Consider the following 27457-nt stretch of genomic DNA (forward strand, 5'->3'; position numbering starts at 1 on the left):
GGAGAACACGTGGCAGCTAATCTTGATAGCTGCTAACTTGATCTCTGTGTTCAGAATGAGAACTATTGAGTTCTATACTATGAGAGTATACTATAGGCTATTAATTATTACTTGCTCTGGAATTTCTATTCCCTGAAAACATGTTGAGGATGCTGCAAACCATATACTTACTAAATTGTAAGGTTTCTTGGTGGAATAGGCACTGATATAACTTTAACAAAACAACTTTTGGGTACAGAAAACCTTTAGTAACCTTAGGTAGAATGCTGCTTTTCGAGCTTATACCTTTATCCTATTAACATCTTATTTTGTATTTATAATTGTGTTTATTGCCATGTTTCAGGTGCCTTAGTGCTTCATAGTTGTTCTGTTCGTTTATATATGGCATATCCTTTTGCTAGCTTTTCGATTCAACCATAAAATTATAGAATATCCTGAGTTGGAAGGGACCCATAAGGATCATCGAGTCCAACTCCTGGCTCCACACAGGACCAGCCGAATCAGACCATATGACTGAGAGCGTTGTCCAGACGCTTCTTGAACTCAGTCAAGCTCGGTGCTGTGACCACTTCCCTGGGGAGCCTGTTCCAGTGCCCGACCACCCTCTTGGTGAAGAACCTTTTCCTGATATCCAAACTAAACCTGCCCCATCGCAGCTTCATTCCATTCCTTTGGGTTCTATCACTGGTCACCAGAGGGAGGAGATCAGCGCCTGCCCCCTTGCTCCCCCTCATGAGGAAGTTGTAGGCTGCGATGAGGTCTCCCCTCAGTCTCCTCTTCTCTAGGCTGAACAAACCAAGGGACTTCAGACTCTCCTCATAGGTCTTCCCCTCCAGACCCTTCACCATCTTTGTTGCCCTCCTTTGGACGCTCTCCAATAGTTTTATGTCCTTTTTGTACTGTGGCGCTCAAAACTGCACGTGGTACTCAAGGTGAGGCCGCACCAGTGCAGCGTAGAGTGGGACAATCACTTCCCTAGACTGGCTAGCAATGCCGTGCTTGATGCACCCCAGGATACGGTTGGCTTTCCTGGCAGCCTGGGCACACTGACTCATGTTCAACTTGAGTTGACCAAGACCCTCAAGTCCCTTTCAGCACGGCTGGTCTCCAGCGTCTCATCGCCCAGTCTGTACATATAGCTAGGGCTGCCCCTTCCCAGGTGCAGAATCCAGCACTTGCCCTTGTTAAACCTCATGTGGTTGGTGATTGCCCAGTTCTCCAATCTGTTCAGATCTCTCTGCAAGGCCTCTCCACCCTCGATGGAATCAACAGCTCCTCCCAATTTGGTGTCATCCGCAAACTTGCTCACAACACCTTCTAGTCCTACATCCAAGTCGTTTATGAAAACATTAAAAAGAACTGGCCCTAAAATGGAGCCCTGGGGAACCAGTGAGTGTTTGGCTATCTGACCTTGCCTCTGGCCAAAGCATTTGTTTAACTGCTTGTAGATGGCCTAAGCACAGCTCTTCTGGCACCCTGGTGCCACTAGAATGGAGGAAGAAAATTTTATATTCGGTTTTCTGTACTTTCATAGTAGCCTTGTTCACCTTTTAGTTAGTCCTTGTCTTCCTCACTGCATAGCTTATTGACTAAGTGTAAGGATACTCGGTGAGTCTGTCAGTGTTGCACAGTGAAGAATTTGCTTGAAACTATTCAAATGATATTTCAAATAAAGGACACTTGCTAATGAAAAAGGCAGCAAACTTGCCTGGGAGAGTGATTAGAGATGGTTGTGGGTGTATAGATATTACTTGAAAGTAGAAAGTTAAGTGTTATATGCATTGGTAACGCCGTTGTTGTTTGATAACTATTTCTATTAACAAATGAGAGCTACCAGATAACGCATGCCTTTACAGTATTATGCACTGTGGTCTAGTTTTGGAAGTATTGAATAATATTAGAAATGGTGGCCAAGATGATAAGGCTGCTTGCTTCCATTAGATGACTGTACAGACCTTCAACCACAGATGAAAGGTTTTTTTTCTGGGTTTTTTGAACAGCTGATGCTAGAGGTTTCAAACTGAAAAGTTTGAAAAAGTCATGTATGGAACCTAAAGTAGAAAACAAGTGGGGAATGCAAAGCTTTTTATAATGGTACACTATTTTTTTTTATTTTTGCAGACCCTTTATCATTCTTGCCTAGAATAATTACTTTCACTTGAAAGAAAATAATTTAGTCCATTTGCTTTCAGTTCATACTGCCCCAGCCCTCTTATGCTGCTTCAGGATTTTCTGAGTGCTGTGCAGCCGTTTCCTTCCGATACCATCGGGGTAGCATTGAGCTCCAGGGCTGCGTCAGGAGCACTGACGCTGCCCCGGTGAGTCACCCAGTAAAACCGAAACAGTCCCATGTGATTATTCACTCACGAGACTCAGGCTCATCTATCTGTAAATAAGCATGTGCTTGTCTACCTTGTTTTTCCTGTAAACTGCTGAAGCAGTGAAAGTGCTTTCTAGGCATGTGCCCTTGACACACCATGCTAAAAATAGGGCGGTTTGACATCGCTACAAACTCGCAGGCTTCCTAGTTGTGTAAAAAGACGCTCCCCTATTTAAGCAATCATTTGAATGCCGCTCCCCCCCCCCTTTTTTTTCCTTCTCCCTTGAAAGTGTGTAGATACTGTAAGGTACTTGGAGATAGTTTGGGTTTTTGTATTAGGCTCTAATACGTAGGGCTCCCGAATTTATTTCTTCAATACATGGACTAAGTTAGGTGGCATATCTGTTCACAATGTTCTCAGCAACTTTTCATAATGTCACTGGGAGAGAGCAGAGGTGGGTTTCAGTCTTTTTTAAGGCATCTGTGCTCTTTCTTTATGATGGTGCTTTTCTGAGCACTTTTAAGCACTGTTATTCTGCTCATGAAGTCACGCCGTTGTCTTTCACTCTGATTATTGTTGATGTTTCTGAAACTACTCTTCTAATGAGGTCTCAACTGTATCTGAAGTAATCGGTTATATTGGCCAAAGCTTGTCTACTTATATGACTACTTTTGTCACACCTTTCCTTTAAGAACTGAGCTAGTTAAGCCAATGAAACCATTTCACGCTGGTTTTTACTGGTGTGACATATGTGAAAGTTGCCATACCTCCCTCAGACGCATTCCTCAAAACTTGTGCTTCGAACCCATGAGGCTTGCTGCGTTACCAAACGGTGTTTCCCCAGCTCGTGCAGGAAGCGATCCCTCAAAGCCCGGGACTGATCTAAGTACAAAGCCTGCATTAGAGCCTGAACCAGCGAGGCGTGCTGTGCTCAGGGTGGGAAGGGGGATGTTTGGAGCTGGGTGTATGAGGCCTGGGGGGAAGGGGAGGGGAAGAGAGATTTATTTTAACTAACTGTAAGCTTTATGTAGCTTCCTTCCTTCCTTGCTTCCTTTGCCCCCTGCTTTACCTTTACGGTAAGAGCATACAAAAGTCTGTGTGGCTTTTAAGAGCTGCTGCTGCTGCCCAAAAGGAATGGATGGTGTCCATCCCCCCTGCCAAAAATCGTCACAGGCATCGTGGTGTGGCAGTAGTGTCTGGATGGCACACGCGTGGGCAGGGGACAGCAGCCTGCTGCCATCGGGGGTGGCCGTCGTGCAAAGAGCCGAGCGAGGACTGTGTGTTCGCCCCCCAGCCCGAGGGGCAGAGGAAATGTGGCGGTCCAGCCCCTGTGAAACCTTGAGGGCAGCGGAAATGTGGTGTGTGGCGAGGGGGGCAGGCTGAGCATCAGCATCCATGGGCTAGGGCCAGGCTGTGAAAGCAGGGGAAGGAGAGAGCAAGTGCTGGTTTTGGCAGGGCTTTGTTTTGCTAGGTTGATGCCGTTGTTGCTGATGAGAGAGCAGTGGTGGGGATCTCACGGCCTCCTTGCATCACCCCGCTGTTCAACCTCCCATTCCCTCCGTGCAGTTGTAGCCTGTTTACTGCTCAGCAGATCCACCACTGAGGTGGAGAAATTCCTTGTGCTCCCTCTCTTCACTCCTTTGTTCATATACATCTGCAGACTCGAGACTTCCCTCAGGCTTCTCTTTTGTAGCTGGTATGACCGCAAGTCTTTCAGTTGTTTCTTGGAGGTCATGTTTTGTGGGCTTTGGAGGACTCTAACTCCTGTGCTGCAGATGCCTTCAAAGCAGTTGGTGTGTTTGTTCAAATGGTGGCACATGGTGAGCAACCAAGGCTGTGGGGAAAGACCTGATAACGCTAACTGGGGAGAGTGAAGAGCCATTGCAGGTTCAGTGCTGGGAAACAGCATTTGCAGAGAGTTTTATCTCTGCAAATATAATCTGGCTTATTCCAAACTGATTGCCCTGGCAAACAAAATAGCTCTCGGTGCTTGCACTGTATCCTGCCTTATACCAGCCATTAGTGTTGCACAGGATTCCTGGACACCTATATCCATCAAACTATGGAGTGAATTTCACTTTAAAATAATCCAAGGTCCTTGAGAAAATGAATGTTTAGTCTCTGCACTTCATCATTCTCTATTGCTTTAGAAGCAAAACTGAGGAGTTTGCAAGCTGTGCTTAGTTTCCTTCCCAGCTTGAGCCAATATAAAGTACAAGTTACACAGCATTAAAAGACAGAGACCAGGCCATAAAGCAGCCCAAATTAAGCTGTGCATTTCTAAATCATGAATAATTCTGAAAACCCTGTTGTAAGAGAGAAACACGTGTCCCTGTTTTGGCATTTTTGAATCAGATACAGAAACAGTGTATGGCTGGGACAAAAGAAAAGAGGAAGAAGAATGTGACTCATGGTGCATGAAAATATATATTTTGCAGCACTATTTTACAGCTCATAAGCAACAATCTAAAAGGAGAAGAAATACAGCTTAAAAAAAAAAAAAATCTGTGGGCGAAAGGGCTTCCTCTGGGAGTCAACGGGTTGATACCCTTGCTGAGGTGGCCGCACAGCCGCTCTGTGAGCGGTGGCAGGGCTTGCTTGGTGAGACTTGGGGCCAGCTTACCCCTCCAGCTATACTTGCCCCAAGGTCATCGTCTGCCACGGCTCTTGGGATTGGTCACCACAGGTTCGGCCGGAGATGCGGTGTGGAGCAGCGGTGCAGGAGTGTGGGCTGCTGCCAGTGGAGCTGCGGGCGCATGTCTGGCTCCCGCCTCCGACTTTCCTCCCTCCTCCCTCCCGGTTGCAAGACAGCCTCTCCCTTCTTGCTGCTCGCATGCCCGCTGGCTGCTTGGCTCCGAGGCACAGGGGCAAAATGAAGCTCTGCCTGCCCTCCGTGACCACCGCGTCCAGGAGACCCTGCGTGGGAAGCCTTGAGGTCTGTTTTTGCGCTCATGCGCTGCGAGCGCAGCCTCCTCGGCACGGACAAACGTTGCAGGGCATGAGCTCATTTTCATGACACTTCACACAGCTGCGCGAGGCTCAACTGCTGTGTCTTGTCGCCAGCTTTGCGGTCTCTCTAGCTTTTCTGGGGAAGTTATTGTTGTAAACAGGCATGTGCTTCACATATATGGCTTTGTGCTGGTGTTTTTAATGAGGGAAGAACATTACACGCTACACCAGTAATGTGCATTGCAGTCGTTATACAGATGGCCGTATCCTCACGTGGTCTGTTTCATACCAGATTTACAACTGCGTGTTCATTATTAGACTCGGAGCTGTGCGCAAGTGGTGTTCGTATAGTTGCCTGCGTATTTAAAGCTTGCACAGATACAATTCTTGGTAGTGCCTAGTAGAGAGCAGCTTTCTTTATCTAGCAGCTGACACTTGAAAAAATGAAATCCAAATATACTTGTTGGGGGGCTTTAGTTTTCTAAAGCCAAATAAGTTAGATTGGACCCACTTTTGAGGATCTGGAATATTCGCTGTTTCTGCTGAGAAGGGCAGGGGTGCTGAGCTCTTCTGCTGACTTGTTCTGGATTAAGGAATTTAACTTTTGACATCCAAATTGGAAAACTATGCAATTTTTTTGATCTGATAGTTTGGTGGTTTGTAACCACTGTTACAGCACAACTTATACTTGCATGGGGTAGTTTAGAAGTCTACACAATGGATCATTTATTCAGTTTTTATTATTATTGGCCAGTGTGAAGAGGTGATTGTATTTTAGATGAGAAAACATCATATTTCATCCTCTCCACACATAATTTACCAGTTGGAATTTTGTAATTATGGTTCTAGTTAAGCTTGCAGTTGGTAACTCCAGAACTCGAACCATTTGTCTTCTCTCTAACGGTTAGAAAATGAGTGTTTAATTGAATGGTTTACAGTCACCAATGTCTACTTTTTCCTCGTGGTGTAACAAATGAAGGACAATCATCCAGATAGTTTCCTGCCTGGTATGCTCATAGCACTTCTTGGGGGTGATGGGCTGGTGACGTGTGCTTATATATTGCAGTTTAAGCTTTTTATAGCTTTAAAGCTGGGATTGCAAGTTTTTTCCAAACTTTTCTAAGCAAATCTACTAACACTTTATTTTTCAAAGCTGATTAGTTAAGCACAAGGGGTTTTATAGTCCCTGCTAGCATATCTTGGTGCATCTCTGTTACAAACTCCAGGTTGTCTTCTGTGGCATTGCCACAAGCTGTAAGCTGTTCTCATGTTGTCACTTGCTGTTCTGCAGGGCTTTGAGTGCTAAGCTTTTTATGGCCAATTCCCATTGCCATATTCTAAGACAATGGCAAAAACTTAATTTAAATGCAAAAAAAAAAAAAAAAAATTACCAACCTTCAAACCCCTAATCCAAACCTTCACTATCCTTTACTATTTACGGCTGTGATAAGCTCCATGTAACCTTAGCATTCACCAGATCCAGAGCTTTGTTTCCCCTTTTCTTCAAACCGCTATATACCTACTTGATGGTTTTTCTCCAACGTTTTCATTCTCCATTTGAGTGCAATAGAAAGTAAATTTTGAAAAACTAAAGGGGAGGAAAACATCTAACTTCTTGTAACACTGGGTTTTTTCCTTACATATTTTTTATTTTAACTGCAAGTGTGTTTACACAGCTGTCTGCATTCATGTACATGTCTGCTCCCCCAGCATGTGACGTGTGTGATAGATGGATGATGTTTTGTGCCTATGCACTCACACACGGATTTATACTAACAAATCATGTGTTGCTTTATATCCCAGTTTCTGTCTTTTAATGCTGCATAACTTCCACTTTATAGTTGGCTCAAACTGGGAATGAAACTAAGGAGCCTGCAAACACCTTAGTACTGTTTCTAAAGCAATACAGAATGATGAAGTGCACAGTCTAAACATTCACTTTCTGAAGTATTTTAGTGAAATTTATTCAAGGATTTGATGGATACAGGCTTACTCTAAACCAGTTACTGATATATCAAATTATAGCTGTAGAGACAAGAGCTTTAGCAGGTGATATTTTCCCAGTGCTGAGTGGAATGGCTGTAGGTATTCCCTTTGCACACTGCCACCTCCTTTGAGATGAACATACTCCTCTTAGCTAGTCCTGTCACGATAGTCTCTTTAGCCAGTGTCTCTCTGGAGCCCTGGGTTTGCCTCTTGTGTGCCATTGTAAGAAGTATGCGGACTGATTTGAGGGCATCTCCAGCTGGTGAAGTAAAAGCCCATCTAAAACGTGACCTCCAAGAAAGACCTGAGGTCATTAAGTCTTGTATGAAGATGAAAGTCTTCAAGTGCGTAAAATGCTTTAATATCTGTTGTAGACAGGTGAAATTGAGAAGGCTTAAATAGTTAAGTGTAAAATCTGTGGTGATATGGGAACGTTATCTCTAGTGGTGAGTGTCTAAAAGTCATCCATACTTAAAAAATCTCCAGTGGTGCAGATTCAAACATTGGCTTGAAATTACTGAGGTGTAAGCTGATGTTTACCTTATGCTGGGTAAAATGACTTGTTTGGATCTTTAATAGTTCTGGTGGTGGTGGTGATTCATACAGTTGTCTGGTTTCAGAATTTGAGGGTGACACGCCAAAAGTCACAAACCAACTTCAGTCAAAGATCTAATTCATCAGACCAACCTTGGTTCTGAAACCAGGTAGCTGTGCTGTCATGGGACAAGTTCTAGACCTGGTCTTCCAGCTGTAGTCTTATTGTGGCGTGAAGGCTGATGGTTGGATTGACTGGACTTTAGTGGATACAGAAGGTCATTAAAAGCATTTGAACTTTAGGTCAATGTTATTTGTATGCAGTTTTCACTGTGTATTGACATTGTCCTCTTCGAAGTAGTGGAGGGGAAAAAACACCACGGGTGCCTCAATATTAGGATAAGGGAACGCATGTACAGGGTGCGTACGTGTACACAGGACAGGGTTCAGGTCTCAGAGTACAGGGTTTCTGTGTCTCATGGCAAGATACACATGAAGCCTGCCAGTGCATGGGGCTACTGCACATCTGTTTGTAAATTAATCATTCTTGGTGTTTCTATCATATTGTAAAACTTTTCCTGGTAGACCTGCTCTCAGCTGCTGATGGGCGTTCTAGTCATGTCTTTTCCACTTTGGCTAAGGAGTATTCAATTTTGTGTATCTTTAGGAGGCCAACTTGAGCTGTATTTATCAAATAGTTTAAGCCTATGACAAGATGCTGAATTCAGTAAACAGTATCCCATATGTCCTACCAGATTTTGAGATGTCACTTTGTAAATGAACCAATTGGGAGTGAAGTGAATATTATTCATGTTACGCTAATGAAACGCAGAGTTCTTTGAGATGTGTGTGCTGTGTGCACATCCCACAACATACATTTTTATGCCTGAAGCAGCTTCTCATATCAGCTTGCTCTTCCATGCTCTGAGTCCTGCTATCCTGCAAGTGGGCGGGATATGAATGAATATGCATAATATGTTGTGTATATATGCATATATACACAAATATATGTAAAAGAAAGGTATTTAAACTTAAAGTAGTAGTCAGCTGCACATATTCAAGCACGAGCAGCTGTAATCCACATCTGTAGCAGTGGTAGTGAAGACCTATGCAGGAGCATGGAGTGAAATGAGGGGCTCAATCACCTTTGTGAACAAATCTTTTAAATCATCCTGAGGATAGATTTGCTAAGATTTAGGTCTGTCAACTGCAGGAAAAAAGCTTGAATGTTTTTCTCTAAGAGGTTTCTAGGAGAATGTACTAATGTTGTTTAATATGACAACTATATTTGTACTTGTGAAACATTTCTGTTTTCATTCTCACATGGTACAACTGGAGGTGAGCAAACCACTATCTTCATATTCTTCTTGTTAAAGCCTGCTTTTAGCATTTCTCTTGTGATGAAAATCTGTCTGAAGGCATTGGTACCTTCACCTTAATGAGAAGCAGATGAGAGGAAGTGGGTAATGCTTATTTGTTGCCTTTTTTAAAAATTGAGGACTGATTATTTCTGTAACATGTAGTCACAGATGTAGTCAAAGTGCAGATAAATCAGGCTTCCTTTTCCCAGAATTTGGACAGAGATCTCTGAGTTATTGTTTCCTGACTTCTTGTCTGAAGGTATAAAAATACCACAAGCAGTGAAGCTTTTAATGGTAGTTTTAATGCAGCCAAAACAGCGATGATCATAATCTCACACAGGCATCGTTGTTCAGAGACTCGAGTTCTCTACCAGTCACTCGTCAGTATTTCTTCATTTCTTCTCTACCTAGATAGTGAAAAAACTGGACTTACTGATTCATCTTTGTTTTATACTCTCAAAAAAAAAAAAAAAAAAAGAGGAGGGACAAGAGGAGTGATTTCTGGTTTGTTTGTTTGTTTGTTTTTAAATTTTATTTTATTTTATTGTTTTCCCTGCCCCCCTTCTCTCCCCCAAAGTCCAATGCTACCTTTGACCTGCTTGTTGCTTGGTTATCTCCTATTAGATCCCTGCAAGTACTATCCCCTGTTGTTCTTGTAAATGCACTGAGGAAAAAACTTGTGTCCTTAAGTTTTAGGCAATACTCACAGAAGGAAAACAAAAGGTACTACAGTTAGTCTTGAGGTGAGTTCAAGGGAATGATTGCCAGAGTGGAGCAGTTGGTCCATCAGTCACCAGAAGGCTGGTCTTTTTCCCATCTTGAAATAGGTTACTGCCATTTTTGAGTGTGTGTCCATTCCTGTGATGATTATTCTGAAAGGGGTAAGAAAAAAAACCCAGACAAACTGAAAGTGAAATCTGTTTGTCTCTGAGCACACAGAAATGAACACAAAATAAATCCTTTTTATAAGCTTAAGCTCAGAAGACTTCAATTGACTGAAATTGGACGTCAAAGACTGTGTATCCAAATGGCTGCCAGAAAAAGGAGGGTCCAAGCTAATTTTTAAAAGTTAAGTTTATCTGTGATAATGCCTGGTGTGCACTTCAGGAGCTGCTCTGCGATAGCCACTGCTGATCCAGGTTAAAGAACACCCGGCATTGTATTGGTGGGAGACAATACAAGGAACGACGCTGATACGTCTCCTTGTCACCGTCTATTCGTATTTCCAGAGCGTTAACCCTGGGGCAATTCCTTTATTGTATTGGAAAGCACGAGAGCCTTTATTAAACATAAATAGGACAAACCCTGTGCGTGTTGTAGTGTGCACAGGCAAAGCGTGTCTGCCTTAATTGCGCTTTTGTTCATGAACCTCCCAGAACCTGGGCTGGGGGGTGACAAAGGGAATGTCTGGGTGTTTTTTTCCCCTCCCTTTTTCTAGGAAAAGCTAGCATTATCATCAAAACATATTTAACTACCTGCCTCCTCCTTGTGAAAGCTCACCGTTGTGGATAAGGTTACATGCAGAAGTCTTCCCACGTGCCGCTTGGGAGTAAGAGCGGATAACTTGGAGCCCGCAGCTAAGATGAGCGTGTTGGAGTGTCTGTTTACAAATCAAATATCGGCCTGGCCTGGCCTGCCCTGGCAGCTGAGCTGTGCGCGCTAAAATTAAAGAGGAGGTTGGAAAGGGAGACATTCCTCGTGTTCTGGGCTGGCCTCATTGGTTCAACAGCATGTACCACTACTGTGCTGCTGGCCTGGTAGCCAGCACAACTACAGTAGCACATTGTGCGCTGGTGGGTAGGAGCTCAACAATAAGGGAGTGGAAAAGACCGCTTTCCATAGAGAGGTTTTTAGAAGGCTGAATATTACCAAAATAATTTCACAAAGCTATATGGTCTGAAAAGCAACTGAAGTGATTGCCCTTGATCTGCTGCCAGACCTCATAGGGGTATTGCTTTCCACAGGCTGCTGCAGCACACTCGGCCATGTTACCCCATCCCATACACCTATTTTTTGTTCTTTCTTTCCCCTGCCATAGCTGAGCTTACTATTTATGCTAGTTTGAAAGTTAAGCACGCTCTTGGGTAAGTGGGAAAAGTGATTTTACTGTTGCTATGTGGGCTCTGGTGGTACAGAGTGTTTAGACTTTAAATTCTAGCAAAGGGTGTTCAGGTTTCTAACCCAGCCTCTGGGGCTGGCAGCAGCTCTTCTAGTGTTGTCGTCCCTGCTGCCAGGGATGTTGTGATGTCCTGGAGGGGACAACGTGACACTGTCTCAATTTGAACCTCTAAAGTCCATTTAAAATCAAAGACCTTAAAAAATGTTGGTAAAAGGTCCCCAAAGCAGTGGGACTTTCTCTCTCTCTTTTTTTTTTTAACCTTAAAAAAGAGGCATCTGGAAATGAGAGATCCTCAGCTTCTCCTCCCACCTTGTAGTTAGGAGTGGTAAGTCTACAGAAAGGTGCTGTTTGTAGCACTTCCACGAGCTGTGCTGGCGCAAAGGCCTGTTCTTCATGTTCAGTGTCCATATTTTATCTAGAGCTACTGACACATTCTTGTCACTTATTGGGAAGTTTGCTTCTAGCTTCATGGGAAGAGAGGGTGGTTTGCATTTTCATGTTTGTTTTCTTGGCATTTTAAGTATTTCTCGTCTCCTCTGGGATACCTTGCTGTATGTGTCTTGTGGTCATTATTCATAATTTAAGAACCTGTCTTTTATAGTAGAACACGTGCAACGGGCCCATCTTTATTCAGTTGACTCTTGTCTGAAGAACATCTTGGAGTATCTGTGCCGAGCACAGCTCTGCCATGCTTTGTTAGAGGATCTCATCTGTTGTACTTCTGATTTTTTTTCCCCTCTTTTTGAGAATCTGGGTGATGAAAATCTTGTCATCAATGTTTTGTGTCTCATGTTTTCCACCTTCAAGGCTTCTTGTATGTGGTTGCTTGTGTGTGCTGAACTGTTTCCATCTCCCTGAAACAGCATTGGTGTGTATGTGTGATGGTATGTTGTTGTAAGAGTGTGTATTAGTTGATTTCTGAGGCTTCTGCTACTGCTTGTCTCCATCTCTTTCATTTACATTCATCCTATGTTCCCTTAAACCCAGAAGCTGCTCTTGTGCGGTCACCGACCTGGGATCTTGATCTTCCTATCTGCTCCCTTCTCTGATGGGGTTGGGATGCAGCTCCTCCCTAAACTCCATCTGCATTTTTGGAGAGCTTTCTTTCATGATGCCCATCACATTTTAGAAGTACTTCTAGTCCTTATTACTCCCACAGTAGCTGGTCACTTCCCCAATATCCTTTCTACACAACATAGACGCTGTTCCCTGTGAAATCTCTCCTGGACACTCCTGCCTCACTCTTCACATCCATCCCCAGAAGCCCAGGCAGCAGCTGGGCCACTGGTCCTTGGGTTGCTGCCATGGCCTCCCAGCCAGGCTACGCTTCCTTCAGCACTTGGGCTGCCTGTTCTTCATTTCTATGGCCGGGCAGCAGGAGAACCCAGTCCACGCTTCTGGAGCAGGCCAGGCTGGCTGAAGACAACCTTGAATTTCAACCAGAAGATCAGGTGGATGTTTCATCTCCCTGCCAAATACTTCACCATGTAGCTGTTGCATCCATTGAGTACACCTTGCAAGCCCTTTGAGGTAAGGGCCACTGTGGCTTGTCACTGCTTTTGTTAAGCACAGCTGTTGTTTAATGCAAGAGATGTGTGCCACTAATGGTTTGAAATCAATTTTTCCACTGCTCTAGCAGTCCTCTACTACCGCTCTCTGCATCTTCTTGCTATGCTCAGCTCTGAATAGCATGTTTCATTCTCATCCAGATGCCATGAACAGGGATTTAAGAGCTGTGGCTCCCTAAATATTCAGCAGGCGAATAACCAAGATTTCTTGGTTCCTCTTACACCGCCTCCTCTTTCTTCTCGTGTCAATAGCAAAGCACTGAAGTACTCTTTCCCTCTGTGTCTGAAAATTTAGTTCCCCTTCTGTTGGGCTGAGCCATTTCGCTATGAATCAGTGAAAAATCAGAATGAAGTGTACATTCATGCAGGCATATACTGGGGATTTACACTCCCACTTCCCTTATTTTAAACAGTGCTGGCTTTTTAAATGTCAAAAAATTTAAATTTTAAGTTTTTTAATGAGAACGAGTTGTTTTGACAAGAGGAGGTAGTTTATTGTATAGTAAATGTGAAACTGGTAAATGGCATACAACTTCTCGGAGCCCTGCTATATTGTTCACCTTTACTCTTAATTTATTACTATTACAGATGCTTTTGATTCATGTTCGGGGAATATTGCTGTAGAGAGTTAAAGTACTTTTAGTGGAGGATAGCTTGTGGAACTACTTATGGAGCAGCAGTGAAAAAACAGGATTGGAGCCACTTATCTGAATACTTGCAATGCCTGTTTCAGAGCATAGGAAACAAGTTGCATTGAGATTGAGTGTCCATGTTCCTGGAAAATAAGTTTGTTGGGTTTTGTGTGTGTTTTGGTGGTTGTTTTTTTTTTTTAAAGTGCATCAGTCTAGCACCTGGTATTACCAAACTGTTCAGATGCTTGCACAAGGGTGACTTTTGCAAAGGATGGCTCTAATGACTTTTTTAGCTGCTAAAGCCTGATGTCCTGGGCAGAGCTGATTATTTAGTTGAACTGAAAACTTGGCTCACAAATATAAGGCAGACACTTAGGTCTAAACTTTCCTGTGAGGCCATTGGAGCAAGTAAGAATAGAGATGATCTCTGCTGTGTTGTATCTGTTTTCTTGTGCTTTTCATAAGTAGGCCTCAGGAATAGCAGGCAACTTAACTATGTCCCAGGCAAGCAATTCTTTTTTCAAAAAATAAAACAACTCCCACCCAAAAACATATATCATCCATATTAGTTGGTAGTTTCTTTTTTGTCTATGGATTCCAGTGCTTGTGAGGAATAAGTGTATTTCGGTTTTCAGGTCTGTGAATTATAGAGTATTAATTACCGCAAAGCAAGCAAAACAGTGTAAATTTGCCTCATTTGTGATTGCATCTCTTTTGTTTTCCCTTTGTAAGAAGAGAAAACATATTTTAATTTTATGAATAATGAGGCTGTACAATAAACTTCAGTCAGAGAGCTTGCTGGTGACTGAATACATCCCACAAGTCTGCGAAGGAAAAACTCTTCCACCTCTGTAGAAAGCTCTGAATGCAAGTAGGTGGAAGCAGAGATGGGTCTTGAACCACATTAGGTGTAGTTAACTCATTTAACTAAGGCTGTTCTCCTTGAATTGTTCCAGTCATCTTGTCATTCTATTGCTCCTTCAACATTGACACTTAAAAGTGATTTATAGTCTGCAAGTTGTCAGCTAGCACTCAGCATTCATGCTCTGAATTGTTTTGTTTGAGTATATACAGGTCAAATGGTATTAGCATAGTGCATCTCTCGCAATCTTAATTTCTAGTTTAAATAATTGTATTCAAAAGTTTGTGTTTTTTGTAAATATCCTCTTAAACCTTACCTTCCAGATAAGTGCTCGAGTTGGTCATAATGCTGGGATACTTTAAGCTAGACTTGGAAGTCTCTTATATCTTGGTACATGTGTGTTTAACAGAATTTCAGGATAATACAAATATACAAATTTAGGGTTTTTTAATGACTTGATTTTGAGTGTTGTAAATATAAATACCTTTATTTTTATGGCTATATGAATGATTGGGTAGCTGCTAGTTAAAGTATTTTACCAAAGAAATTCTCTGTACTCAGAAAACCCTGTGAATTCCCCTTTGCTCCAAGGTTCATCTTTCTGCAGCTTGAAGGCTCTGACGGCACTTAATTGCTGTTGTTTGCAAAGCTCTCATCTCTGCTTTAGCACTGCAGAGACCTTTACTGTAGATTTAATTTGATTCTGTAGCTCAAAGAAATTCAAACACCTGATGGTGGTGGTCTTGCTCTACCAAGATCTCTCCTTCTTGCTGTAAAGTATATGTAACTTGTATTTTTGTCTGACCTCAGGCTTGAATTCTTGAGTCCTGCTCCAACCTCCTCTCCTTCTCTTGGTGCCCAGTCCCCACAGCAAGGACTAGATAAGGTTGTCCCATGTCCTCCCCTCCCCCAGAAAACGGCTGTACAAAACAGGAAAGGTGGGTTAAGAAAAACTTGACTTCTCCAGCCATCGGGATGACTTTAGCAGTTTCAGGTGCTGTTACAACTACTAAAGTGACTGAGCTGGCCCACGTGTTAGGAGATCCGCATTTAGGTACAGGAGTTTTGTCATGCCAGCAAAATAACTAGGGAGGTGAGCTGGGTGACATGCACCGGCAGCTCCAGGGGAAGTTTTCCCTTGTGTTTGTAAGCTTCCGTAAATGCAGATACCAATTTCCTCCCTTCAGTAGCCTCTAGTATTTCAGAGACTCATTTAGAGGCCAAACCTTCTCTTAAACGTCTGGCCCACAGCAGTGCTGTCCCTTAGTGGGACTGCTGGGAAGCCAAAGGCATGGTTTGTATCTTATGTGTGAACAATTTAAAAAGGGGGAAGGGGAATCCTGTAAACATAACTCAAGTGAAATGCTTCAATCTTTTTGTAGTTTTTCCTGGTTATAAAGAGATCTAAGATATTCGTGAAGTGGTTGTTAAAGACATGTCTTTTTCCTGAAAGCTTGTCATCTTGAGTCTTGTGCACAATAGAGTGAACGTCTCGGATGTGATCTCCATCTGAGTTCTAACACACTTTATTTTTATCTGTGCTAATCTGTGAACTACATCAATTTTACAGGATTTTCCTCTATGATTCCCTCTATAATTTTTACATAGTTTTGAGCAGATCCTAAAGGAAATGCTTAATGTTAGAATATGGGACAATCTTCCTAGGAAAGATTTCCCTGGTATCAAGCACTGACTTGGCTCTGTTTCTACAATGCCCCAGCATACCTGTACCAGAAGGAATATTTTTCATAAGTGTGGCCTCTTCATGAAATAATCCCTGTGCTCTTGTCGAGAGATTTCTTGGAACTTGTAATTGTCGATGGGTTCCAAAAGATGATTCAAAAATTGATTTTTAGTCCGACAGTTTTCTGTTATAGTTGCAGGTTTCCAACTTTACAGAAGGCATTTTAAAAAAAATAAACGAACTATTATTATGCTGAAACTAAAAATATCAAACCAGTACTAGCCTTGTAGGGCAGTAATGAAGTGGCATCAAGACTTTAATAGCAACAGAAAATAGCTTTCAAAAGTGCCTTTTTTGCACACGCACAGAGCAAAAAGAGTAAAGTGTATAGGAAAAATGCAATTCTCCCTGATAAATCTTCCAATTAAAATAACACATTTTCCATAATGATATGGAGTTAATGAAATTGAGAGGACTGAAAGGTTGAGGAGGAAAGGAAAAACATAACAGTTTCCTTTCTGGTTTTCATGGCACCGAGCAGGACATTGGAACTTGCACCGTGGGGGCTGAGCAGCAGCCTTCCTGACAGAGACTGCTGGATGCTTCTGCAGGAAGGTGTCGAAACTGTCAATAAAGCACCAATTGTATTTCAATAGCATGCTGTGAGTAAATCAGAAAATTCATCCTTTATCCCAGTGTATTTTCCAAATGTTCTTTTAAAATTTGCTGGCTCCCATGCTTTTGTGTAGTCTATCATTTAATCAAAGTTGGGCACGGATGCTCACTGGATAGTAATGCTTTTATGGTGCTCCCCCCCCTTCTTTTTGGCAAACTACAAATGAGATTGTAGAAGTAGAGGAGAGTGTTTCCACTTAAACTGGCCGCCTCAATGCAAGAGGAGGCAGATGAACACGAGCTAGTGTTGCTGCCGCTTCCCACTACGTTTCACAACACCCATCTGCCAGCCCGGCATGTGATCCTTCCCTCACGCCGAGCCGCAGAAATGTCCTGGTAGCCCGTCTGCCCGAGGAGGAGGAGGAGAGGGCCCCAGCAGTGCCCACGAGGAGATCCTGGGAAAGGGGATTAGTTGTGTAAAACAGCAGTTGCAGCTTCTAAGGACTGGTTGCGTGACGGTGCTTTTTAATTTTCTGGAAATTGGGAGTGTTTGAGTTAGTGCTAACCTGGTTCATAAGCTCTGACATAATGTGGAACTGCTCTTGAAGTTACACCTTTAGCGTGAGGGGAGATTAATAAAGTATTATAGCAGATATTATGTGGTGCTTAATTGCATTCAGATAATGTTACATAAATACTTATTTCTCTGTTTTCAAACTTGTTTTCATTTAATTTAGATGAAGGGTGAATAGAAGCTGCCAATTTGGCCATCTCTACGTGATTCGTTATTTCATAATACCTGTATCATATTCCCTCTTGCTCCTTTCCAAACTGAATTATCCTGCTCCCTTTAATCTCTTTGTGAAGGAGGCCACCCATGCATCTAATAAGGTGTGGTTTTTTTGCCTTTCTCAAAACACTTCTCAAATACTTTTTTTTAACCTTAGAGACCATTTAATACCATTTGTCAGCCTTGATACTATGATTTTTTTTTTATCCCATACCTTCCTAGTGTAATGTGCACTAATCTTTCCTCCCTATCACACATTCAAGAGGCTATTTCCAGCTTAGGGTGTAATGTGGGAACATGAAAGCACACAAGAACTTTTTGCCTGCTGCATTTAGTACCTGGGCTACTTTTGTAGAAGAAATTGCAAAATAATTTTTTCCCCCTATTTTCAGAGCTTCATTAGAATACTCTCTCTGTGATTTTTTTTTCCATTGTATGATTTTTTTTTTTAAAGGAAAGAGAAGGAGTTCTGATGCTGCTCTTCATCTGTAATGGTTTACCGTGTTGCTTACAGTTGTTGGATTTCTCTTAATTTTTTCTTTAGAAGCTAACCTTCCAGTTGTAAAGGATGCCAATTATACTTTAATTTTTTTGCTTAGCAGACTTAAGGTAGGTCGTTTTAAAAATTGTTCTTGTATGCTAGTATGGTTTTAAAGCATTTAGTCCTCTCTTTCCATTGCCTTTTCATTTTATATGCAGTATTATCTGGAAATACTTATAAACACACATGGTGTGTAGAGTTGGTTAAAATAGTTGTAGTCATGGTTGCATGTGATGCTCTACCTGAACCTATTTTCAGTTGCTTTCCATCTTTTGCTTAATTTGAAACACCAAAGTTGAAATAGCCCACATTACCTTTTACCTCCTTATTTTTTTAATTGAGCATTTCAGATGTTCCATAATGAGAGCAGCAAGGTAAATAGGGACCTAGTGTTTTCTCTTAGCACTGGAGGGAGGGACACTGGCTCTGGCCAGGGGATGGCTCTGCTGTAAACGAACAAGTCCAGCGTGTGCAGTGAAGGTGACTTGTCTAAGAGTTGTGCCCCAGTTACTCACCACACACTTAATTTTGCAGCAAGTCGAGGACTTTCAGGAAGACAAAGCCCTTTGGTTAGGGGAATCGAATGCTGCCATGGCAAACTGAATTCTGCACGTTCTAGTCACCGGTGCCGGGCAAACTGTTTAAGCAGAAGTTGCCATTAGTTGCTAAGTGTACGTTGTGTTCAGTTTGTCTTGTGAGGAGCCCTGGGTCTCTCTTGCAGAAGTGCTGTGTTCTCCTTGTTACCGAAAGTGGCTTTGAAGCTGCACTTTGAACACACAGGCGTGCTGAGCGCTGTGGAAAATCAAGCCCTTGGTGTCCAAATCGGTCACTCAATTAGTAGTGCCTTTGACAATTTTGGCTTTGTTCTCTGTGGTTCAGCTTTACATTCTTAAAACCCTGGTAATGCCACCTAAACAGAATTGTATTATAGGGTAAACTTATTAATAGTTTTGAACATTTGGATATAACTGTAAGTTCCCAGGAGAAGAATTCACTCCAGGGTTTGTATGGGATGTGGTAAATAAGCCAGAGTTATTGTTTTCAGGCGCTGCCTTTCTGGTGTGTGCAAACAATGACTTCAGCAGCTTCCAGACTTATTTTTCTGATTCTTCCAGACTATGGTCATGGTTTCATGAGACAGTAAACTGGGTATTGGAGGGCCTGCAAGATGAAAAACACCATCACCACATGTTACAATGCACTGAGCCATTGCAAACTGGTGTTGCCTACTCAAAAGCCTCCATAAGGTTTTGAAGGAACAACACTGTCCTGGCACAATGCGTGCTGGTTTGGGTACTCCATGTCCATGCTGCTCTGCCTTTAGAGGGGACCAATGTGCTCTGGACTTTCTTTTTGGTAAAAATGGATGAAGTTGCTGTGCTTGGGCTGTGGCTGGTGGCAGTAGTCTGGACAGGCTGCCTGGGCTGGGAGGTGTGCCGGGTGACCTGGAGCTAAGCTCACCTGTCCACCATGGCCTCCACGCAGGTGATACAGCATTAGCTGATCACAAGCTTTCAAAAATGACTGGTTCCTCAGGGATTTATTAGGGGCTCTTTGATATTTAATTTTCCTTGTAAAGCCATGCTAGCTGAGCCCTTTGGGGATATGTTTTTTACGAACGAAAAGATTCGGCCAAACCAAAGGTGCCTTGAAGACATTTTTTGCCGTTGTCAGTCTTTGGCAGCTGGTGGGGCTGAGAGAGCAATGGTGGTTCTGCCCAGGTCCTGCTTCACACATTGAAGTCACAAAATTCCAGCTCCGCTCATGCTGTGCTGCAAATTTTAGCAAGCCAGGGCCTGGTGGGGGCCACATCAGGCTAGTTGTGCTGCACTAATATAATTAATCAAAAATTGCATTTTTCTGTGGACTTAAATATACCAACAGAGTACTTGAAGTGTACAGATGGCATTAGTGGTTCAGCCAGGCTTGATACCTGGAATGATATCAGCATTGCTCTGCACCCTGGCCCTCTCCTTTTTCTTACCTGCCTCTTTTGTTTTCTTTCACCCTACCTTTCCTCTTTTAAATCAAAAAGCCACTTGCGCTTACAACTACTTCTCTTTCTTCATATTGTTGCCTGACTTTTTTCTTTCCTTCCTTTTCTTGTTAAATCACCTGGAACACTCAAGTCTTTGTAGCCAAAAATTTCCATGTGGTCTTTTACTGAATGACCCTAATCTTCCTGTCTCTTTTTCTGCCTCCTCTATTTGTAATTTCAGTTGCGTTGTCTAATTTGAACTCCCAATCAACATGCCAGGAGTCATGGAGGCAAGGGTGGTGGTCTAATGGATTTGCTCTGCACAAGGGGAGAAAATAACTTTGGGTTCTACAGCACCGTTGTGAAGTTCCCATCGATGCGTGTGTGTGAGAGAAATGATACGGATAACTGTCCTTATGGGTGTAGGGCAGAAATCCTACAGCACCATAAGAGGTGTATGAAATAGTCTGTTCTGAAAGTGCAGAAAACAACTGCTCTAGTTTGTTCAAAGGCATTGCTTCTAAACCTGTGAAATCTGCGTGAGAACCAGGATGTTTTAATGTGTGCTTCGAGCTCTCAGCACTACTGAAGAGTAACGTTTCCTTGTTTCTTTTTCCCTTGTAAAGCAGCCTCGATTTGTGGGGCTTGGTGTAGGGTAATGCTGTTTATAATGAAGTCAGAATTGGCTTTTAGAGCCTGATGAATGAAAGTCCACAGTATGACTGCAGCTTTTTGTGAGAGAGACATCTGTGCTAAAACAAGAGCAGGAGACCCAATTTAGACAACTGCTAGAAGGAGAGCTCAAGAAAAGGAAAGACTTTTTTTTTTCCCCCTAGCTTAGATTAAATATTTGTACAAATAAACTTTTCTTTTCAGCTGCTCATCAGAATTGCTGCTGCACCACCAACTTGGCTTTGAATTTTGTTCTGATTGCCCAACAAGGCTGTACACGAAGTGTGTTACGGAAGAGCAGCTTAAACAAAACATGTTTGTTTTGCAGCAGAACTAGAGGCTTTGGGCTAGAGAGAAAAAAATTTGGGGACAGGGTAAGACAGTGCGAAGAGAAATACGATCAAATGAAGGATGTGAATAGAAACTGGCTGTTGCAGTAAATACATGTGAAGCAAGAAACACATGCAGGAGTTGAGTTCTGTGTTTTGAGAGTTACGATAGAGGATCTGGCTTTGAATACAGTTGCAATGACTTCTCCCAACTGAATCAGCTGGTTCAGTTAAAAGTGTTCTCACCCATGAAGCTTGCTACTCACTTACATGCATATACCCCAACCACTGCTGAAATGTTTTAGTAGCGCATTTTAACTACAATCAGGTTAAAAGGTTACCCCTGCAGTATTGATCACACTTAAAACCTTGCTATGTGAGACTGACGGTGATGAAAATACAAACATCTACTGAGGACATTGCTGAGCAGAGCAAGTGTCTTTGACCCAAGAGGGTTGTTTCTTCTTTTCTTTAAAGAAAGCTCCAACCCTTTGAGGAAACTTCTCATAAATCTGTTTGGTAAAGCGACTCTTTTAAGAACATGGGAAGTCAAATCACTTGGATTAAAGCCCAGGTAGAAATCGTCTTTGACTGAGGTGGCTCAGGAGAGGATTAAGGAGCGGTATAAGTAGAGAACTCCTGGTGGGGTGGGGATGCTGAATGCACTGTCCTGGGCCATTCCTCAGCATTAACAGCAAAGGAGCCTTTTGGTTCTTGGGCTTCTTGGAGCAGATGCAAGACTAGCGTGCTGAGAGGTTTTTGATGGCTGATCAGAAACACGCTGGAAGTAGTAGCTTTTAGAGAGAATGTAGTATCCTTAGAGTTGTGTGGATTCAGCTTTAAAACATTCCTTTTCCTGGTGAAGCGGGTGACTTTAATATGTGGGTCTTCATGTAAAGGTATGTTTAGCCCAGAATATAAATTTAATAGGGAAATAGCTTACAAAAAATTTTGATTAATTATTACCCAGCAAAGTCTTGTGGTACCTCTGGCATTCCAGCTTTGTGTTCTTTTCCTGTATGTTTAAGGATGAAAATGAAACTTTTGAAGTGATTTTGAAGTGATGCAGCTTTGGGCGAGGGTAGGCATGAGCTGGTGGCCTGCACAGTTCATCTGTAATAAAAATTTGTCTTAACTAAAGAGGTTAGCTCACTTTGTAGTATGATCCACTGTGTAATGTGGCACGGGTGTTGACATACTGTAGGGACAAAGAAATTGCTTTATCAGACTAATGAACTCTTCAGTATTCTGTTTCGAGTAAACATCTTAAAATGATTCTCTGAGCCAGGGACGACTTTGCTTTCCTTGTTTTAAAACCCTGACCCCACCTGAGGTTCTGTTCACCCACTGATTTCAGTGAAGGCCCAATTGCCAGTGAAGCTGTCTATGGTAGAAGGCTTTCCTCTAATTGCATGTGGGGACTCTCCTGGCTTGCTTGGGAGTACGGCCACAGACCTGCAGGACCTCAAAACTCTCCCACTCATCTCTGCCAATGTTTCAGTTGTCTTAAAAGAATATTCCACAGGCTTTTAATTTATTTTAATCCCCTGGAGCATCTCTGCTTCAGTAATATTTAGCGAATTTGAGTAAACTTTTCCTTAGTTTCAAATTGTCAGATCTGAGAAGTGGCAGACAAATGGTTTTTTGGGGGGGATTGAAAAGACAAACTCTCAGACTAGGCTAATCTCTACTTGTAGGAGAGGACAATTAACAACTTTTCTATGAAAACAAAACAGTTGCCAAGAAAACTTACTGGACCCTATAGAAGAAGGATGGGGAAATTCTGCAGGTAGAAGTAGTAATGCATTGCTCAAACTTGGCGAGCTGTGCATTGCCTTTTAAATACCTGATTTGAGATATTACCTTTGAAAAGTCTGTGTACAATTTCTATTTTAAGAGGTGGTAAAGATTAGAAATTACACTGATGTAAGTTGTCATTAAGTTAGGGCATATAAACTGTAATTTATCTTTAAAATATCTTTTATATTGTAGTAAAAGTATATGGTACATTAATAAATTATAACTTTGAATTCTTAATCTCATGAGGATATAGATTCTGCATTTTACATTTTTAGGGACTGGGGTTTTGTGCACACTCAGTTGCTGGTTATAGCAAGTGGAAGTGGACTGTAATCAGAAGCCACACAGATGTGTTTTTATGCCTACTGCTTTCCTTCTGTCCTTGCTTCCTTGTTTCCTTCCTTTCCCCAAAGGGTTTCCTCCCGTGCATTCTGACGTTTTGCCTTAAAAGACTAACTAAAGTGAAGAATGGTGCTTCTGTCAGAGAAGAGATTGCAAGTTTACTTTTTTACTTCTTAGTGTAAATTGTGAAATTTGCCAGCATCATATTAAATTTTGAGATAAAACATTAGGATGCAACAAATCACAATGATGTACTTTGTGTTCTATGCTAGTTACTGCCACAGTCACTGTTTTCTGGAACATTATTTCTCACCAGGAAGAAAATAAAGTGTACATATATGTGACTTTTAGAAGCAATACAACTGTAGGTATTTTAACGTTTTTACTAGAATATTCTGGCACCTTGATTTTTCCAAAAAGTCTCACTGTTTCTTGCCCCTTCTTCGTCCTCCATTTGACCAGAATAAAACAAATTATGCCAAATAAAACTACTTTATTTGGATTTCTTTTGCCCCTTGTCATATGTTTTTACCTGTTCCTCCCTAGCATTCTACCAAAGGACAAATTAATTGTGACTTTTAAATAATTGTGAAGATACAGTTGCAAGTGGTTCCTCTGGAATGGGTCTTTGGAAAAACTGTTAAAGTAATCGAAGAACAGCTCTTGATGTGCTGGTTTTATTCTGGTTAACTTCTTCATGTAGACAAGCCCCCACTAAGTAAGAGAAAGACATTTTTATGTATGACCTAAGTGTATTGTGAGGAAAAAGCAACAACCACCAAATAGTGGCAAAGTTACATATATGTGCTTGGGATACATGGAAAGATTTTATTCCAGATTTGCTCTGCTCTAATTCTTCCTGCCTCTGCTTTAGCCCAATCTGAGAACGGGTGACTTGGGAGTTTATTTTCAAAGTTTGGGACTTAGAGTGCGGTGGGATGACTTGGAGTTATGTTGTACATTTTCACGTTCATGAGGTTTTAAATGCAGATTTTCTGATGTGAGAAAGAAAACAAGCAATATGTGCTTGTTCTCCCCCAAACATTTCTTCTTTATTGGAGCGGATGTCTTGGATGCTGTATGTTCTGATGAAATTCTTTACAAATAAATTTTTAGTGTATTTACAGGTTTTTTTTCTGGTTTTGTTAATCTATGTTGAGATTGAAATCTGTCATTTCTTTTACCTCTTGATAGGTGCTGGATAGTTTGTTAGCTCAGTATGGAACAGTGGAGAACTGTGAGCAAGGTACGGCTCTACTCTCAAATTGCTTTTAGATTTGTAGTGGGAAGGGAGCGCACGCTGAACCTAACCTCTTTGTACCGTGTTTTCCTCTCTAGTGAACACTGACACGGAGACTGCAGTTGTAAATGTAACATATGGCAATAAGGACCAGGCTAGACAGTAAGTATCTTATTTACTTGTTCCTATAGCCAAACTTGCATTTTTGGAATGTGTGTTGTTGCGATTTTATGTGCGACTTCACTGCTGATTAATTTATCAATAAAATGACCATGTAAACATTAACTTTTAAGGAAGTCTCTTTGTCTTCCCCATGCCAAGTCTTTCATGCTTTACCTTAATTTGCTATTTTTTTGTCATCGATTTTCCTGCACTTTGATTAAAAATAAATTAATAATTTTGAAAAAAATGAAAATTTGGGTAAAATTATTTGACCTGGGAGGGCAGAAAGTTAGAGTTTTGCCAGTGACAGAGGATGGGAGTTATTGGTTAATGATTTTTAGCTATGTTTTTTTAAAAAAGCTTTGTAATGTCCTTTTACAGTATTGGTTGTTCTGTGTCTGTCTTCTGGTTAGGTCATAATCCGAGTACCTAAAATAATTTATTTGGGTTTTTTGAACTTTAGGCCATGTATTTTATGTTTGCTTATATCTTCAGTAATTGATAACTTTTAATCTAGATATTAAAATTTAAAAATATGCTGCCTTACTTTCTTAATGGCTGTATATACTTTTCCTTTAAACATCCATATTATATATTATGCTATAGGTTTAATTTTGGTTTTCCAACATAGGTAGAAAAAGGACTCGTGTGTTCCTTAATTTTTAATCTGCTGAAATAAACATATTTTCCTCTTCTTTCTAGCTGTAGCAGGTTAAACAAAACCAAACCCATGGAATAGCGTACAATGATCTTTTTATTTTAACTTTGAAATTTCTGCCACCTTGTGGCTAACTAAATTCAGTAGTTAAGATGCAGAGTATGCTGATGGTATGCATTAATTCAAAATTACAAATGAAATAATATTTGTACATATAATTAAGTAATTATGACTTCTGTGTAAATTGAATGCAACACATGTATTTAATCTTTCAAAGTGTTAGGTTACTTGTTAGTGTATTCTAAACAAATGTGATGGGAAACTTGTGTCAGTGGTGTCTCCTTTGTATGCTGGAGCTGAAGGAAACAATGTTTTCCCTGAATTCACTATTTAATTTTTCTCAAAACCTGAATCATTCAACAAGTTCTTCAGGTTCTTCTGTTGTTTTTAATTCCGTTGCACAGTAATTAAGAAAAACGTTGAATTTCTAGTTCTGAAGAAACTCATAGTGCAATGTTAAAAATTAATGCTATGTGTGCCAGTTCCTTCTTTGAAAATGTAAGAAGGAAGTACCTAAAATACCATGGAAAAAAGCATGATGCATATTTTTGAGCTGTCTCACATCTGTGATGTGGGTTCCTGGACTTGTGCACACCCTTCTGAAGTTGAAAACAACAACATACAGTTTCTCCCCCCTCAAACTGTACTTGTTCAATTTTAAGATCAATCCTGAAAAAATACTGAGATAAGCCAAGACTGTGAAGAAGCATCTGAGATAAAATATTGTTTTGTGTGAGAAATCACATGACAATAACTGAAAACATCTTGAATTTGAGGCAGGTGAATTACCATCTAGCATGAATGTTGGAGGAGGACCTGAAGCAATACAGGTTGAATAATAACATAGAGTTTGGTTGCCTTGAACAGGTAGAGCAAGTGGAGGAGCCTTGATTTGATTTTGTGAATGGTTTGGTACGGACACAAGGTTTTCTAAGGGGGAGAAGTCCATTTTCTGTACAGAAAACATTAGCTCAGATTGGCTGGATTCAGGATGTGACCTTGCAACTGTTCAGAAACCCTTAAGAAGTGGCTGGGTAGAGGTTTTTCTAGGGGAAAAACTGTGAGGCCTTGCAATGAAGGTGCACTACAAGACCAGTATGCGTGTGGCTTTTCTGTAGTGACTGTGGTGGTGTTTCAGTTGAATGGTTTTCCCAGACGTGACCTAGCTTTGCTTCTTGGAACTGGCTGTGGTGGACAGCAATGGCTGTGGACTGGGAGTGGTATGTGAGTGCTGATAGCTGATAAAAAGCAATGTTGGTCAGCCTATGCAGCACAAGGAGTAACAAGAACTGACTTTATCAAGAGCTGTTTAGAGTCGTTGAGAATCAGCAGCTGACAAGAAGCTTCATATTTTGAAATTTAGCTGTTTAGGGTAAATGATGCTCTTAACCATGACTTTTTTGGAGCAAACACTGTGACATGAAGTTTTCTATGCTGCTTCTGCATACAGTGGGTCCCCAGTTCTAATTGTGTCTTTTCTATAATTTTTTTTAATGCACATACTAACCACACAGTTAGTAGTGCTGGCTGACAAAACATGCAAAGCTGGCTACTTCCCCGCTGGGTAGACTGTATTGCGTTGCTGTGCCTGTTGAAGGGTGTACCAGCAATGCTGTGCCATGATGGTGCTGTAACGCAATCTGGAGATATTTTTGATAAGCAGTTCTAAACAAGTGTGGTATGCATTGCTTGGAGGATGTTACTTTTGAACAAAAGTTTTGGTTCCACCCAGCTGGAAAACTAAGCCACCTTCTGTCTTGCAAGTCTAATTGTTGTGGCAGAGGGTTTTTGTTTTTTTTCTCTAGGCTGGTACTGCAGTTGCAGCATATTCTATACAGGGCTCCGTCCAAAATTAACTTGGAAACTGAAATCAGTGAAGAACGCTGCAGTCCTTTTGAGAAACAAGTCTTGAACAGAGCACACAGCACCCAGCATCTGAGATGTGCACAGTTAATGACTTCTAGCTGGAATGGAGGTCTGTGGCTTTGACCTGTCATAGTGATGCCTCCCTTCCCTAGCTGGACAGGCATGAGGCTGTTCTGGCAGAAAAAGCAGGATGCTGCTGCTTCTCATCTTTATGTGGCCAGAGCAGGGGAGCCACCATGGCAGATCAGGTACTTATGGGAAGCCCAGAAGGCTTGTGGGGAGGTGTACAGCAAGCACACTGCCATACGTGAGCCTGGGAAAACCACCCTTTGCTCTCCAGGTCTGTGGGTAGTGAGGAGAAGGCTGAGACTGCCAGGGCATCTCTGTG

General features: G+C 41.7%; 1 protein-coding gene across 4 annotated transcripts in view; it reads left to right on the plus strand.

Moving 5' to 3' along the window:
- Positions 1-27457, plus strand: part of IGF2BP3 (insulin like growth factor 2 mRNA binding protein 3) — a 119429-nt gene that overhangs the window by 49778 nt on the left and 42194 nt on the right. For all 4 annotated transcript variants that reach the window (XM_075746003.1, XM_075746004.1, XM_075746002.1 and 1 more), the window contains 2 exons: positions 24278-24329; positions 24422-24485. In XM_075746003.1, coding sequence (XP_075602118.1) covers positions 24278-24329; positions 24422-24485 — 116 coding nt within the window. The remainder of the gene's footprint in view (positions 1-24277; positions 24330-24421; positions 24486-27457) is intronic.

The sequence above is a fragment of the Balearica regulorum genome, chromosome 2 (assembly GCF_011004875.1).
Source record: "Balearica regulorum gibbericeps isolate bBalReg1 chromosome 2, bBalReg1.pri, whole genome shotgun sequence".
In the NCBI taxonomy this organism is placed as follows: Eukaryota; Metazoa; Chordata; class Aves; order Gruiformes; family Gruidae; genus Balearica; species Balearica regulorum.